The 17,207-nt window shown below is 34.5% G+C and overlaps 1 protein-coding gene across 1 annotated transcript; it reads right to left on the bottom strand.

Annotated features, from left to right (window-relative positions):
* Positions 1–396: 396 nt before the first annotated feature.
* On the bottom strand, positions 397–6,409 carry rcn1 (reticulocalbin 1, EF-hand calcium binding domain). The gene is given in 7 exon segments (XM_058781863.1): positions 397–2,381; positions 3,459–3,658; positions 3,829–3,889; positions 4,035–4,213; positions 4,305–4,498; positions 5,955–6,150; positions 6,153–6,409. Coding segments are annotated over 7 exon segments (960 nt in total). The 5' UTR covers positions 6,175–6,409; the 3' UTR covers positions 397–2,273.
* Between the last annotated feature and the right edge of the window lie 10,798 nt (positions 6,410–17,207).

Here is a 17,207-nt window from a genome sequence, read left to right as displayed (position 1 = left end):
AAAGTTTTGTTTACACAATATATGTATGTGTACCATGTATATTTATTATGTATATAAAAATACACACACATACAGTATATATTTTGAAAATATTTATATGTATATACATTTAGATATTTATATTCTTAAATTTTATATAAATATATTTAATATATAAACATAATTTAAAAAAATATATATATATATATATATATATATACCCATGCATGCGTTTGTATTTATATATACATAATAAATATACACAGTATACACACATATGTAAACAAAAACTTTTATTTTGGATGCGATTAATCGTTTGACAGCACTAATATATCAATATCAAATATCAATAATAATATCAAAAGTAAGCAATAAGGGTGTTGTTAGTCATGATGCAAAATAAATCCAACACTGAAAAACTATTTTAAATGTTTTATGAAAGATTTTAACTTTTTTGCAAAGTATCACTGAGAAAAAGAACATATTGGCTCAAATGAAAAATGTTGTTTCGTTGGCAGACAGTTGAACATGTTTTGCCTCCTTTACCATTTCTCCAGCAGTTTTTTAACAACATGGCATCATTTCATTTCGTAAATTAAATTAAAAGCATTTTCACAACATAAACATATTCAAGAAAACCTCTGTGGCTAAAACAAAACAAAACCTTGGTGACAAAAAAAAATTACAATTAATTTGGTAGCCATTTAAGTGAATTGTTGAATGTCTGGTAAAATTCTGCGAGAAATAATTGGAAAATGTGTTTGACCATCATCTAAGCAGCTTCACAGTTTGTCTGAACCATCACTGACCTTCCAGCGGATCACTTCAGATTAATGAGAAATACACTTGTAAAGAAGCTCCAGGTAAAATGACTGACTGTTTTTAGACAAACTCCCAGGTGTGCGGGAACAGATTTCCATCCAAATTGATATCTCCGAGTTTACAAGGAGGATTTGATTAAAAAAAGAAAAGAAAAAAAATGTTGTGAAACTATTTATTGACCGCTGCTATGTGTCCAAGCCATACTACTGTACCTGACTCTGTGCAGCAATAAGCATTTACAGATTTGGGATATAACAGAGGTTTGTAATTGAGAAATGTTAGAAATTTACAGCTAGAAAATCAAGCTACCACCACAAAAATCACTAATGAATTACGAGAAGAAAGAAATTTGAGAGGCAAATCATGTAAACACGGGTCATTAAAATGGCAACAGCAGGTGTATAAACCATTAACTAACACTAACCATAACCCATTCAAATGTTTGGGGTAATATATATATATTTTTTTGGAATTAAGTCATTTATTTGATCAAAAGTACAGTAAAAACAGTAATATTGTGAAATATTATTACAATTTTAAAAGCATTTATATTTTAATCTAATGTTTTTACGGTGACTTGAAACAATTTAATGAATCATTGCTGAATGAAAGTATTTCTTTAAAAAAAAAGAAAAAAAATACTAACCTTAAACTTTTGAACAGTTGTGTATACGCACATACATAAACTCTCTTCATACACTATTAGTGTCATCAAATATAATCCATATGGCAAAATATGACTTCTAGGTTCACCAAAAAACAGAACTCCTGAGTTATAATTACTGTCTGAAAAGGGCTGAATTTTACCAGACATGAGCAGAAAATAGACCACATGTGCAAATGTAAAAAGAGACAAAAATAATGCATTAGAGGCAGCTGTGTTTAGAACATGTAGAGTTTGTCAAAACATAAGACTCATTATTGGCCAGCAACGGGAACTATGTGATAATCTACAACATAATTACATGTCTAGAGTACTGTATGTATAACTGTATTTCAACACTGACTTTTAGTGCCTTCTGTAGTAAAAGCATTGTATTATCTATCAAAGAATGAAATTCAAATCGAATTCTAAATAAATAGAATGCTTGTTCCAATGAATCGACACCAGACAAAAATAGGCACAGCTTGTAGAAGTACAGGCGTCATCGCATGATTGCTTTAAAAAAACAAAACTAAAAAAAACTGTTAAGAGTTAAAAGGCTCAGCATCAGCTGAAGAAATCTGTAGCAGCTCATTCCACCAGGACAGAGGAGTTCCTCGACCACCCACAAAAAGCACATAGAGTGAAGTGTGTATTAGGGACTACAGCCATCAGTCAGTGATTCCTCTATGTCCAGTCTGTGAGGTAGAGCTGCAGTACATCAGTCAGTTCGTCAGTCACTGGCATGGCTTCTGATGGAACGAATGCCATGTAGGTTGAGTCCAGGATACCTACGTTCTCAGGTAGAGATCCTCACCCTCACTTGGGCTCACAGCTCATCGTGGTTCCTGGTAAGGTCTTCGCCGTAGTTGGTGGCCTGGCTGCCCACAAACATGTTCCAGTTCTCAAGAATCTCTTCTTTGGTCAGCATCTGGTCCTAAAAAAAATTTAACATTCCACATGATAAATGCATGTTTGACTGGTTATATTTCTCATTTGTAAGATGTTTTGGATAAAAGCGCCAGCTAAATTAATAACTGTAATGCGTGTTCGCAGTAGTTATGGTCCTTTACTTGATTCCATGACAAAATCCAAAGGAGATTGGCATCTCTGGTATTGATGGTAAACATGTTTACCATGCGTGTTCCTGTGACTGAACGTCAGCCAATTTTTCACACAAAACATTAAATTGACATAAAATTGCTGGTAAAATGAACTTTTAAAAGGTAAAGGTATCTTTAAACAGTTGGAAATCTAGTAAGCTGCATTTATTTAAAAAACACTGCAGCTGTGTACAATGTACACAATGTTTAATAGCTAAAAATAATATCTAATCTGCCTTGGGACATCAATTTACAGGAATTATTCTAACTAATTGTCCTTCAAATTAAAAATATATACATACAATACCATTCAAAAGTTTGGGGTCCATGTTTTAATGTTTCTTTTATGCTCACCAAGGCTGCATTTACTTTATGAAAAATACAGTAAAACATTAATATTGTGAAACATTATAACAATTTTAAATAACTGCTCATTATATTTTCAAATATAATTTATTCCTGTGATGCAAAGCTGAATTTTCAGCATCATTACTCCAGTTTTCAGTGTCCCATGATCCTTCAGAAATCATTCTAATATGCTGATTTGCTGCTCAAAAGACATTTATCAATGTTCAAAAATCAATCAATGCTAAAAAAGGTGTTCTGCTTAATATTGTGTTTTTTAGGATTATTTCATGAACAGAAAAAACAGCATTTCTTTAATGACAAAGTCACTTTTGATCACTCTTATGAGTCACTGCTGAATAAAAGCATTAATTTCTTAAAAAATAATTTGTACCGAACAAAAACTTTTCAATGGTAATGTGTATCAAATAAATTAATAAATTTAAATAACTTCATACTTAAGTATTTGTCTCCTGATTAATCTTTAGTATGCATTTATTTGTCTCCATAGCATCAATACTGAAATTTTGGAGATATTTGTGGACGGTATCTCAGTAGGTTCTCACCTTGTCTGTGTCTGACTCGTACACCAGATGCCGGGCCTCTGCCTGCGCGTGGTCATAGTCCTGCGGCAGGATCCAGTGACGAATCTCTTCTAAATCCATCTTCCCGTCTTTATTCAGATCTCTGAAATCTGAAAACTGGTCTCTCTCTGTTCTAACCCAGTCTGGCTCTGGACCACCATCTTCATGAGCAAACATGTCCGCTGTAAAACAGAGGAAAAGACTGAAAATGTCTTCCCTTGGATACAGAACATTAAAATAGTTCACCCCAAAAATAACAATTTTGTCAAGAGTTTCAGTGTATAAAACTCACAAGTGTTTACAAGATTTGTAATGCTTTCTGTCCTTCATACAAAAATACAGATGAACCTACCAATGTATTCGTCCTCATCTACATGACCATCTTCATTCTTGTCAATGTCCTCCAGAGTTTCCTGATAGAAGAAAGTGCAGTAATGGGAATGGGATGAATCAGTTACTTTATGAAATAATAGCATGATTTTCAATAGTCTGCATAATTAAACTGACAGTAAGTACCACTGTCTAAAATCCAGACCGCATAATCCAAGTGACACTCACAAGAACCACAATTTCCTGCATGTGCTCAAACTCTTCTGGGTGGAGGAAAGCAGTGAACTCCTCTCGCTCTGCAGCTAAATCACCATTGATATCTGCAGCTTTAAACCTGCGTTCATCTCGCGGAAGCATCTTCTTGAAGCTGAACTGGTCTGTTGCATCTTCAAACTCTTCTGGATTGGCTGGGAGACGAGAAGAAGTTGAATCTCATGAAGGTGGCTTTTTTGACACCGATATTAAAACTTGGAAAAGTTTCCGATCAGAAATACTCACCAAGGTAGTAACCGTAAGTTGCTTGCTTATATTCATCCCATGAGATCTTGTTGTCTTTGTTCAGGTCATAGTCAGACCAGACCTTTGCAACGTTCTCATAGACGTAGCGCTTCTGTACTCGCTTGATCCAGGCCTTGAGTTCATCAGTGGTAATATATCCATCAACATCGTTGTCAATACGATCAACTATTTTCCTAGAGAATTTGTAAGTGCATAGAAAGAAAACAAAAAGAGAATGAAACTTACAGAAAATAAATATTAGAATGGACAGAGTAACATTTCTAGCTTTTCACCTCAAACACAGTGGATCAATCAAATTCCTATGAAAATAGATATATTGCACCACACAAATTGAAGGAAAAAGAGGAAATGCAAGATATATGTGTGTATATATATATATATATATATCCTATTTTTATACTGTGATATGTTCTTGTTTTTTAAATAAAAATATTTTTTTATGGATGCAAAAATTGTATAGTATTGTTGTTATTAATAGCAACTGGTTAATTTCCAGCATAAAGGTGAACATATTTAAACAGATATTTGCTATGAATGTTTTTATTATTTTAATAATTTGCATTATTCACTGGTATTTAATACTCAGTGATGTCTCTCTTTACTGCAATAATACCTTGATAAAAAGCACGTTATAAATAACATTTTAAAACGTAATAAAATATTTTACCATTTTTTAATATCAATTTTTTTTTTTTATTATTTATTTACCTACATTTGCATTTCATCTCCTAGTCTTCATTTTCGTTAAGCAAAATATAATTTCTTATTTCTTCAAGCTTATTTTTGGTTGAAATATGACCCAGAAATGTTCTTGACAGAAACCAGAGTCCAAGTGACAAGACAACTGTCAACAGCACATTATTTTTATCTCTGATGCCACGTTGTGATGTTAAGAGAGCCCTCCCACCCACAGTACTGGAGACTGGAGGGAGCTCTGTGGGAAGAGGATGAGGTTTCATGCCTATGCCCATTACACCCAATGGGTGAGCTGGAAAACTTGTTAAATTGGCAAGAAACGAGATAAACCCTGATATTCAGCACATTTCTATATTTAAAATAACAGTGTGGCAGCCACCATGCAGGAGGGATTTTGTTGTCATGTGACAGGAAAATCATAAAAATAATAAGAGTCTCAAAGACAGTCTAAAGTCTATTTTATTATTTTTATGATTTTCCTGTCACATGTATGTGTGTATATATGCATGTATGTGTGCATGTATAAATATTTGTATGTATGCATGCATGTATATATTTGTATGTATGCATGTATGTATATGTGTGTGTGTGTGTGTGTGTGTGTGTGTGTACGTGTACACACACACAAATATATATATATATATATATATACAAATATGTATGTGAAAAGAGAATGTAAGTGTGTGAGAGTGCCAGAATGAATTATGGCTTGTACGGCCCCTCATACACACATATATATACACATGTTTGTGTGTGTGTTTGTAGAAAATGATGTAAATTCTTCCATTTCTAACACCTTCACACGTTTTAAACTAGATTATTAATCTATTTCTCCTTTTTGTCATCTTCAACAGCCTTATCTGTCATTGATCCACATATAAAGACATGCTTCAATGCTAAAGTAGCTCTTTTGAACAAAACCCCCAATCTTACCCTAGTCTGGCTTTGCTTTCCTCTGGGGTGAGCTGATCAAATGTGGTGGCCTCCTCTTTGCCCAGAAAGGCCTCATGGTCGTACTGATAGCTCTGGTTATCTTCGTGCGGTTGTCTGCTCAGTTCAGGCTCGTGATGAACTCTTTCTTTCCTGAGAGTGGGCTTCCCGTGCGCCAGACACGTACAAAGAGACAAAACCATAAATACGTCGAGACATCCATGACTAAAGGACGCAATCCAAAGCAAAGGGAGAGTTCAAAACTGGCACAAAGTTATAAGCTCTAATTAAGTTACGTGATCGACCACCGTCTAAATTGAAGAAGCTGCGGTTGCCAAGGAGACGGGTTTCGATTGTTATCAACTCAGAAAGAAACAATCCAAGTCATCAGAGCACAAGTCAGTTCTTTTCATTTTCGATTCAAACATACCCGGCGGATCACTACAGGCTACAACCAAACTCAGAATGGGTGCGTGTCAACCGACAGCCAATCATAACGGGGTTAGCAAGCACGCGGAATGTCAGAAGCTCTGCTATTGGCCAAACGGTTGTCTTTAACTCGAGATGGGCGTGGACGCCACGTTGCAAGATGACACGCAGAAGCGTCTGCTTCTTATTTTAGGAAAACCATAGTAGGAGAACTTAAAACTATAAGTTAAATATATTAAGTTTCTACAATATATAAATATATTGTAGAAACTTAATTTCCTGTAAAACAACGATTTGTATCGTAAGAAGCGCTATAGGCTAAATAAACTTGAATTGAATTGAACTATATTAGGCTATTACAATTTTGACCATAGCTAAAAAAAAAAAAAGTATAGTGTTATTATTGGTGATAAGCTCATTTCCAGCATGAAACTGAACATATTTATTTATTTATTTATTTTTGCATTAAACAATCGTTAACATGACAAATGTTAACTATTACACACTCCAGCTGTATTTCCTAAAACATAATGTCAAATATGTTTATCAAAGATAAGTCAATGCTGTGAAGTAAGGCATCATGAAGTAGGCCACTTGTAAGACTGTGTCAGATACAACTATGTTTCATTAATATCACCAAATTGAGCTAATTTAAATTGACAGAGCAAATATAATTTAAATACATTAACAATTCATTACTCAAATAAAAGGCCACTGGCCTTAGGCTAGTTTCATAACAGAGCTGTGGCTCTCAGTTTGTGCAGGAAAGATGGCATGTGTTAGCATATTATGCAAATAATGAATGACAAAATTCATGTTGGCCTGTTTGTAGAGAGGAATTGTAGATGACACTAGCAGCAAGTTATCCCATCAGTACATTATGAGCCGATGCAAATTTAGAACATATGGAAATATTTATTCATTTGTGAATAAATTCATATGAACATTTTGACAAGATTTGCCTAAAACGACACTGGCAACATCACAGATGTTTGCATTTAACTTAATTAGCTAATTTATTTTTATAGAGGCTGGCAGAAAGCTATAGAAAAAAGACACACATTTCACTTTTAACAATGTAAATGTAAATCTATATACGATAAGGACACTTTCTTGATGATCGACTACTCCTTGCAAACTGATTCCACATAACATTTCTTCAGTACTTAAGTAAATAATTGCCGTGCTGCTGTGCTTAACATAAAGAACAAGGAAAAATTACTTTCTGTCTCTTAACCATTGATCTGTAGACCTTTCATACATGAACTGTGTGTTCACTCACTGTGCCTACATTAAAAAGCCTTTTGCAAATGGAGGGCATCAGTGAGGAAAATAGTGTTATAGCACCATGCTATAATGATAAATGATCCTTTGAGCATGAACACTGGAAAAGATAAAAAAAATTCTTTCATGCACAATCTATCTTATAGATTTTAATCTAGCTTTACATCATCAGTTTTATGCCATTAATCAACTGGAAATATATTGATGGTGAGAATACAGTGATTATTCAGATGAGCAAGGGCAGAAGAAACATTAGTTCACTCTTCAGATAACTTTACAAACCTATACATGCATTGATTTAAGAAAAAGGAGGAATTTCCATAAGAGGACAATAGGAATTTATATAAAATGGTTCTGGTGGATTGAGATTATTCCTTTTTCATACAAGCTTACTTTTATTTTGTTAGTAGATGCTAATGCTGATACTGCACCTCTTGTGGTTATTTTCAGTTTCTAAACCCAAAGGCTTTATTAATCATCTCATCATATCAGACAGAGGAAGTGTTAATTCATTAGTTTGGCTCCCATCAACAATTTTCTATTAATTAGAATAGTTTTCATAACTGTGTGTCTTATATTCAACAATATATGGCATTGTACTGACAATTCATTAGAGAAATTAGACAACTGACCATGATTGTAACACTGTTGATTAACAGCCAGTCCAGTCCAACGAAGAATAAAGAATGTACACAGAGAAGAAATCACAACGTATATACAGCGTATAAAGATTTTTAACATATATATTATTTAGTATGTATATATATTTAGCCATTTTCTTCAACCCTAACTTATACATCGAGTTATATATTGAGTTATGCTCAGCTTTAATACATTTAATATTTTTTTAAATAATATTATTAATCTTTATATTGTAATAGCGAATATTTGGGAAAGTCATAGAAAAGTCATAGAAAATGTTTTGGTCAAAAGCAGTGAATCCTGAAGTAAATAACTCTGTGTGAGAGCAGCATATGTTTGTTACATTCAAATATAACACACACTCATAATCTCCATCATCCATGCAAGCCTTTAAAGCTATAATATCTGTTATTCAGTATCTATCAAAACGATCACAGAAGGGAAGGTTGAACAAGGAGAAGATAATCAGGGGGTGACACCAAATGCTTCCTGTGATCTGAAATCTGGAAGTAACATAAGATGCAAAAATGATTGAGAGGAAACAAAAGCAAGCAAGATGTGCTTTTGTGTGGAGTGAGTGATGTGATGATTATAACCATCAAGCTTGGACCGAAACACAGACACATCTCTTCATAGTCAGCCAACTGGAGCGCCTCATGAGAACTCAAATGCTTTAGGGTCCTGTGAAAAGAAACAGACATATTCTCATTCAAACTGTGTGATCTGGGTTGAAAAAAAAAATACACCAATTTAAAAACTTAAAGGAATATTTCACTCAAAAAGGAAAATGTGCTCACCCTCAGGCCTTGTAAGATGTAAATGAATTTATTTCTTAATCAGAACACATTTGGGAAAGTTAGCATTTCAGCACTTGCTCAACAATGGATCCTCTGCAGTGAATGGGTGCCGTCAGAATGAGAGTTCAAACAGCTGATAAAAACGTCACAGTAATCCACAAGTAATCCACACCTCTCCAGTCCATCAATTAACATCTTGTGAAGAGAAAAGCTGTGTTTGGAAGAAACACTCAGAAAGTTATTATAGATTGTATTTTGGCTAGAAACTATAGTTTGAAGTTAAAAAAATATTGATAATTTCTTTTTTACAAACACAGAGCTTTTTGCTTCACAAGATGTTAATTGATGGACTGGAGTCGTGTGGATTATTGTAATATTTTTATCAGCTGTTTTTATATCAAATGACTAACTAAAACCACAATGACTAGAAAAAGACTTGTATTAGTGTACAAGTGTAATATGAACTATGTAAAATTAGTAATTTGTAATTTTTAATTCATTTGCATGGAGAAGGTGGGGTTTATGACCTATAATGCAGCTAGCCACCAGGGGGCAATCAAGTTTCAGCAAACTTTATTTACTTACTGGTTAACAAAATTTTTAAGTATAATAAAATTGCCTGTACAAGTCATTTCAACTCATTTTTAAGTAACGCTGAACCTCATATAACAAAAATGAAATTGGTTAAATTATTTTGATGAGTTAACGGAAAAACATTTCGCCATTACTTAGTGATCATATCATTTTTACGGTGTACAAGCACAAATTAATTATGCTTTCCGTTGCATATAGACAGTGACAAACATCTCGATTTTTTTAATTTTATAAAACAAGTGCATAGTCACCGCCACAAGACTAAGGAGATTTAAAAAGGTGGGGAAACCCATCTTTCTGCAATAAGATGCCTACAATAAATACAATTAATGTCTAGCACAAACAGTTTAGTACTTGATGTTAGGGGCTTGTTCAAATTGACATAATTACAGTTCACCTAAAACATTTAAGCCCCTTTTTCATTCTTGTCTTGTCTCTCTTTCCAGGCCCCCCTCAACACACCCCCAACGGCCCCCGGAATGTGCCAGGAATGTCAGATGATTAATAGCTGATTAGTGCTCATTAATAAGGGTCTGCAGAGCCTGTAGTTCTGCCACTGCAAAGGTCACAGTCAGCAAAGGGGGCAGATGGGTAATCTTTCTTTTAGCTACTGCAATCTTTTGGCCAGTTATCCAATGCTTCAGTCAGGCCTAGAGGCAAATAGAGTGTCACACAATTATTAAACAATTTCTGACCTCAATAAGCTGGCTGGTGCAAAAGTATTGTATATGCTTTGACATATTACGATGAGTAAAAATAAAGTGGGTGTTGTAGTGGTTAAAGACCTAACGTGGTAGGTCTTTGGTTGAAATGCAGCATTAATTATCATCATTGTAGTCTCAGTATGGCCACAGTCTGTGCATAATGAATACACATTTAGCAAAACATGACTGAAATCAACAGCTGCAATCAGATTTTTATAGACAGTTGTGGATTGACTCTGCTATTAATGAACATCTGAAAGATGTGTGAGAGGTAGGGTTGTGCACAGTATTGAGATGGTTACTTTGGAAATGTAATAGGTTACAGATTACAAGTTATCCTATTTAAAATGTAATAAGTAGTATAACTATTTCAATTACTTTATTAAAGTAATGTAACTGGTTACTTTTGATTACTCTTCTAATTTTTTAGCTGTTAATCATTTTGAAACATTTAAAACAGACAGGGTTAACTTACAGCTGTACTCAACACTGATTACAGTAGACTACAGTAAAAAAAATTCATCACTTGAATTAAGATTATAACAGGCCTAATTTAAATTTAAATCACAGCCACTACAAAATCAGACTTTAGCCCCTCTTTTTACATTGAGATCATTCTGAGGTTAAAAACAGATTTATTCATTTCATTTCCATTTAGCTACGATAAAAGATTAAAGATTAGCAATTAGCTAATCTTTAGCTACGACAGGAAACACTTGGCACTTTAAAAAAAACAGTTATAATCTTAAAAAAATAAAATAAAAAAAGCGTATAAACCCAAATAGGAAATAAAATAGTTATTGAAAAATTATGTGTCCTATTCTGTGTCCTAAACTCCTGAAACATTGGTGTCTCATATTTTAAAGCAGTCAATGCAATTTAGTAAAGAAATCAATCATATACATATGTGTGTGAAAATATTCAGATGTAACCCCCTTTGATGTCGTTAACATTTTCATAAGTAACTGTAATTTAATTACACATTTTTTCTCAGTTACTGTAACAGATTACAATTGCATTTATTTTGTAATTAAATTACGTAATTCTGTTACATGTAACTAGTTACTCCCAAACACTGGTTGTGCATCATTTTATAGGCCTATAGCTATAATTGAGAATGTCTTTTAAAATCCAGTTTGATTAATTTTTACTACAGAATTTGGGCAGAGAATTACTACATTCATCCATTAAACAGATTCGATCAAGTCATTGATTCATTCAGGAATGAAACAAGTGGCTATCTTTATGAGTGACTGATTGAATCATTCATTCAACCGATTTGTCCAAATCACTGATTCATTCGGGGATAAAACAAGTGGCTTATTCTGTAAACCGATTCATTCAAAAACTCTGAATCATTTAAGAGGGAACCTGTTTGTGTTGCTCGGTTCTTCTGTGGCTTTGTTTGGAACTATTTTCATTGATGGAGTAAAAAGACAACTGGCAATATTGTTTTAAAATTTAAACTGCTCAATATTAACAAATTATTAAACTTAGTAAAGGCAAACTGTGAATGTTTGCTTTACAAAACCTTTGAACATGTAGAAAAATGTTTTACATTTGATTTACCAAAACGTCTGTGTACCAGAGTGAAATCTAATTTTGCAGCATGCATACTCGTGAATGTCATTTACAATTTAATTCATTCTTCTTCCTATCGTTCCAAATCAACTTCCACTGCAGTGTGACCAATTCAATTCAAATTCACACTCATAAATTAAAAGGGAGCCTGTTCTTCCATTCTGAATTTTGTACAACCCTGCTGTGAGCACCTCAAACTTCTGCACTCGCTTCATCTTCTGTCGTGGTTCCAAGAGGAAGCTGCTGGTCTGGATTATCCCCGAATGAAGCTTCTCCAGTGGGGCTGCTCTTCTGGTGTCTGCAGCTGTAGAAGAACACGGACAGATGCTTCCACTGGCCAGCTCTTTTCCTGCACTCATCAAGAGAAAGGAATGACAAACTGAACTGGCTCATGCACCTGACGGCTCCAAACGCACACAGCCAAGACGTTCAGCGTTCCAACTCAAAGCACGAGAGGTTGTCGAACTGTTTTAGTCAAATATGTGTTCAAAAACATGGACACAAAACATTCTGGCTCGTATACACCTCACTATAGACTCCCACTTTGTATGTGAATGCTCACAGAGTATCAACTTTGTGTTCATGGCCACGTAGGACCGCAGGGAAAAAGACCCTAGCAAGGGACAGAGAATGAAAGAGACATAGAGACAGGCTGGGAAACAGATGGAGGAGGCTTCAGTGTGGGCACAGAACAGACGGGGCTGGCAGAGCCTGGCATAACTGTGAGAACAGGTACAGCTGTGGATGCATATTGGAAAAGGCTGTTCAACCGCTTCCACAGCAGTCATACATACACTTATAAAGGTATAAGAGGAAACAGACACAAGAAGTCATTTGCAGGTCAGTTCAGGGTCGCAAGAGATGGAAGAGAACAGAAACATTCAAATGTATTCAACACGAGTCAAGGCTTATGTCAGCATGGTTTTAGAGGTTAAGGGTCAAATACTAGCTAGTCTAAGGCCATTTTCAGCAGGCAATCAGAAAACATAATCCTTAAGAAGTCATTCTAATGTGCTGCTTTAATAACCAATAAGTGTTTTTATAATTAGCACAGCTGAAAATTGCTGTGCTGCTTAATTGAGTGTGAACATTTTTAATTTTTACATTTTACAGTTTTTCCTCAATCGCGTTGGCTATTTTTTCAAACGGTCTTAACATTCTGTGTAAAGCGTAAGTGCAACTCGCAAATGTTTCATGAGACATGACAACTCTATTGCATGTCTTTAAAATATAGTCCTGACCAAACATTTAATGCATGCTTTAAAACCTAATTATTGTGTCAGTAAATTGACCAATGCCATGCCAAGTTTTTTTGTCATCGTGTGAGCCGAACTTGTCAGAATTTTTAATGTTTTTTCTTTCACCATAGCAGTCAAACCCTGGAAATGTTTATGTACAAATGTCATTTTTGTTCTACTTTACTTTACTTCTACTTTTCAAAATATGTGCAGTTTGCTTAAATCAATAAGAAATTCAAATCTGGTGTGAGCAAGAAATTATTTTTTCAGAGATCTGAATTTATTTTTTGATTGAGAAAAACTGTCTTTACTGGTAATTGAATAGATCGGTGTATAAAGGTATCTGCTTATTTCAAAAAACAGAAACACTTCAGAGAGATTTCAGACTTTTGAACTGAAGTTTAAAAAAATCATCTCCAAGCTGTTAGTGTTCTTCAGAAAGTAAAGATATGTTATTAATGCATATGTAAAAAAGAAAAAGAAAAAAAGAGGCATGAAGAGAGAGATGAAGTTACCCAGCATCACTCTTGACTTGACTTTCTATTCTATAGTGGCGTTAAGGCTAGACTACAGAAATAAGAGACCTTAGGTTTAATCGCTTGTTAAATTGTCCAAAGTGATTTTCACTTTAGATGGGCACTTAAAGTCAGTGACTGCTGAGTGAATGTCAGTTTCTTAAATGTTTCAGCAGCAATATCATTGAGAGTAGGGGTAGTCGTGGCCTAATGGTTAGGGAGTCGGGCTTGTAACCTGAAGGTTGCTGGTTCGATTCTTGCGCCGGCAGGGATTGAAGGTGGGGATTGTGAATGAACAGCACTCTCTCCACCTTCAATACCACGACTTAGGTGCCCTTGAGCAAGGCACCGAACCCCTAATTGCTCCCCGGGCACTAGAGCAAGGCTGCCCACTGCTCCGGGTGTGTGTTCGTGCACTTGTTTACTACTCACTGCTGTGTGTGTGCACTTGGATGGGTTAAATGCAGAGCACCATTTCGAGTATGGGTCACCATACTTGACAATACGTCACGACTTAACTTAAGTAGTCCAGTAGTTTAGTCTCAGTAATCATTTATGAGGTCAGCAAAGGTAAATTACAAAAAAAATAAAAAAAATAAAATAGTATACATAAATCAATCACACTTTAAAAGTACTGAGACACATAAATTGAATATACAGTATCTGCCCTGAGTGGGGTGGGTACAGAGTGCAGCTGAATTAATTACAGATGACTGTATGACAAGAAAAACTACAAAAAGAAGTTTGATGGATTTGAATAGAGAAATATAGAATCAGCACCAACTCGAGCCCTAACGTGTACGATACGCTCACATTCGCGACATTACTGCATGCGCATTTGGTAATACGCTCACTGGAGGAGAAAATGAAGATAAAGCTCTCCAGTGACGCTGACATTTCCTTCAGCTACTGGAAATCAACCCATCCTTTTCTTTAATCGTCTATGTTTGATCAGTCACTATCTATCTATCTATCTATCTATCTATCTATCTGTCTATCTATCTATCTATCTCTCTCTCTGTCTGTCTACTACACTGTAAAAATAGTTTCTTTTGAAGCTGTGAATGAAAACAAAGACTACTGGAGCATTTAAATATTACTTTCTGTTTTGTTTTTTTTGTTTGTTTTGTTTTTGTAGTTTTGTAGTCCTAGCAATTTCTGAGTGAAAAATGTTTCTACACCAATGTTTTTTTTCCACCCTATCTATCCATCTTTATATCGCTTCAATACTTGGTTGCAAGTGTATAGGTTATATACAGTATTTCCTGAACTACAATGCACCACCAGATAAACTGCGCTGTAATACACACTATGTGTATGTTCTTGTAAATCTATCAATAATTCAAGCATAATTTCACTGCAGAATTACAAAGTAACGATGTCATAAACAGATACTACATGCAGCACTGTCTGCAGGAGCTAAGTGACCTTTGACCTGGCCCAGTGCATGCAAAGGTTGTTTCATAAATGATAAACTGCGCTGTAATACACACTATGTGTATGTTCTTGTAAATCTATCAATAATTCAAGCATAATTTCACTGCAGAATTACAAAGTAACCATGTCATAAACACATACTACATGCAGCACTGTCTGCAGGAGCTAAGTGACCTTTGACCTGGCCCAGTGCATGCAAAGGTTGTTTCATAAATGATGTGCAAGCAAAATCACAAACATGCTTGTACATTATTTAGAAAACATGCAGCTATAATGGATACACTCAGCTGGCTTTATAGAAACATGAGTTGCACCTGCACTTTTCTGTGGAGATTATATGCAGTATGCTATTAGAAGTGTTTCGTATAGGCATTTTTATGTTTCAAAGTATGTAAAAATTACATAATGGTATTAAATCCAAAAGAAAACTAGGCACAGTTTATTAACATGCTGTCTTTTTCAGTCCTTTTTCCATCAGCTATCCATAAAACAGATGTCCATATGTACTACTTCTGCTCTTTATTTACCTAAAATCAGATGAACCACAAAATATAAAATTATTTGATCCAGAAACCACCAGAGGGCGCACTTACACAGCACCAACAAGACTAATGGGCTCAGATTCCTCACTTCACTGCACAAAACTCAAAAGAGCCTCAGGTTTTGTTTGTATGTTTTATGAGATTTGTGTATGTGGTATTGCACTTAAAATGCTGTCTTCATTTTTATTTTATTTTTCATTTTATAGTTGATCTGTACACATACTTTACTCATAACAATCTGAAATTTGAATTGCATGCCATCTGAAAGTTTTTATTTTAGCTATAATATAAATCCGTAAGGATGTTTATTACTTTCACAATGCAATATATAAGACAAAATAAAAAGCTTATACGAAACTGAAAACATGTTATTCTCCTCTTCACATGCAGCCTAATGAAGCCTCACTAAGCTGAAAAAAATTCACTGTCAGCTCACTGCTTCAGGGCAACTTTACACCCACATTGTGCTTTAGTCACCCTAAGAGTCCTGAGAGATTAATCATCCAACAACAACAAATCAAACAAGAGAATTGCTATTGGACCACAAGTTAACTCTCTGTTAGCCTTTCATTCTTGCTTGCTGCCTTTCAAACAGGCCTATGGTTTACATTATATCTGTTTTATATATATATATATATATATATATAAACAAACAAAAAAAAAAACAACATGCAGATTTCATACTTAAATAAACTGTCCTGTCACACCTTACAGGGCCATAAATACAGAAACCTAATGTTGTGAATTGTTATAATTGACCTCTGGGAAAAAAGGTGGAATTCACACCTGAGGAATACAATTTAAATAATCAAACATTCAAATATTGCACTGTTATTAATGGAGCCATAACAGAGAACAGTTACTGCAGTTCAAATGGAGTGTGGAGGAGATTCTTTTGACAGAGATACTTAATGCCATCATTAATGCATTTATGTGCATTACATTTATGTCAATTGAATTTAGACAAAAATATATGTATCCCACACTACTATAGCTTGAAAATCTTATTTTAGTACATCAGTAATGTGACCTTCATCAGGCACTGTTTTCAAACAAGAAATACAAAGCAGCCAATGAGAACATCATTACAATCAATAATAGCCAATGGTGATGTACCAAGACAAAAAAACCTACTTCAATGGATCAACAATCAAGTACAATTACCCAAAATACAAGCATACTTCCAGTAAAAGATAAACAGATCATAGACCATACTTTTTTGTTCTGCTACATCATTGGCTATCAATAATTGTAATGCTGTTCTCATTGGCTGCTTTGTATTTTAAATTTGACTTTCTGTTCGAAAACATTGCATGATGAAGGTTGCATGATCGAAATGTTGTATTATAATAAGATTTGTATGCTATAGCAGTGTGTGGGATTCATCTATTTTTGTTAGATTATTTGCTTCTATTTATTCTTGCACACCTGCTTGTGTTTTATAAGGAGTTACGATGGCATTTCATTTATATTTTGACTAATTAAAAACTAAA

This window comes from Onychostoma macrolepis, chromosome 07 (genome assembly GCF_012432095.1).
Source record: "Onychostoma macrolepis isolate SWU-2019 chromosome 07, ASM1243209v1, whole genome shotgun sequence".
Classification (NCBI taxonomy): Eukaryota; Metazoa; Chordata; class Actinopteri; order Cypriniformes; family Cyprinidae; genus Onychostoma; species Onychostoma macrolepis.
The sequence above is the reverse complement of the archived record's forward strand: the minus strand, read 5'-3'. Positions and strand labels throughout refer to the sequence as shown.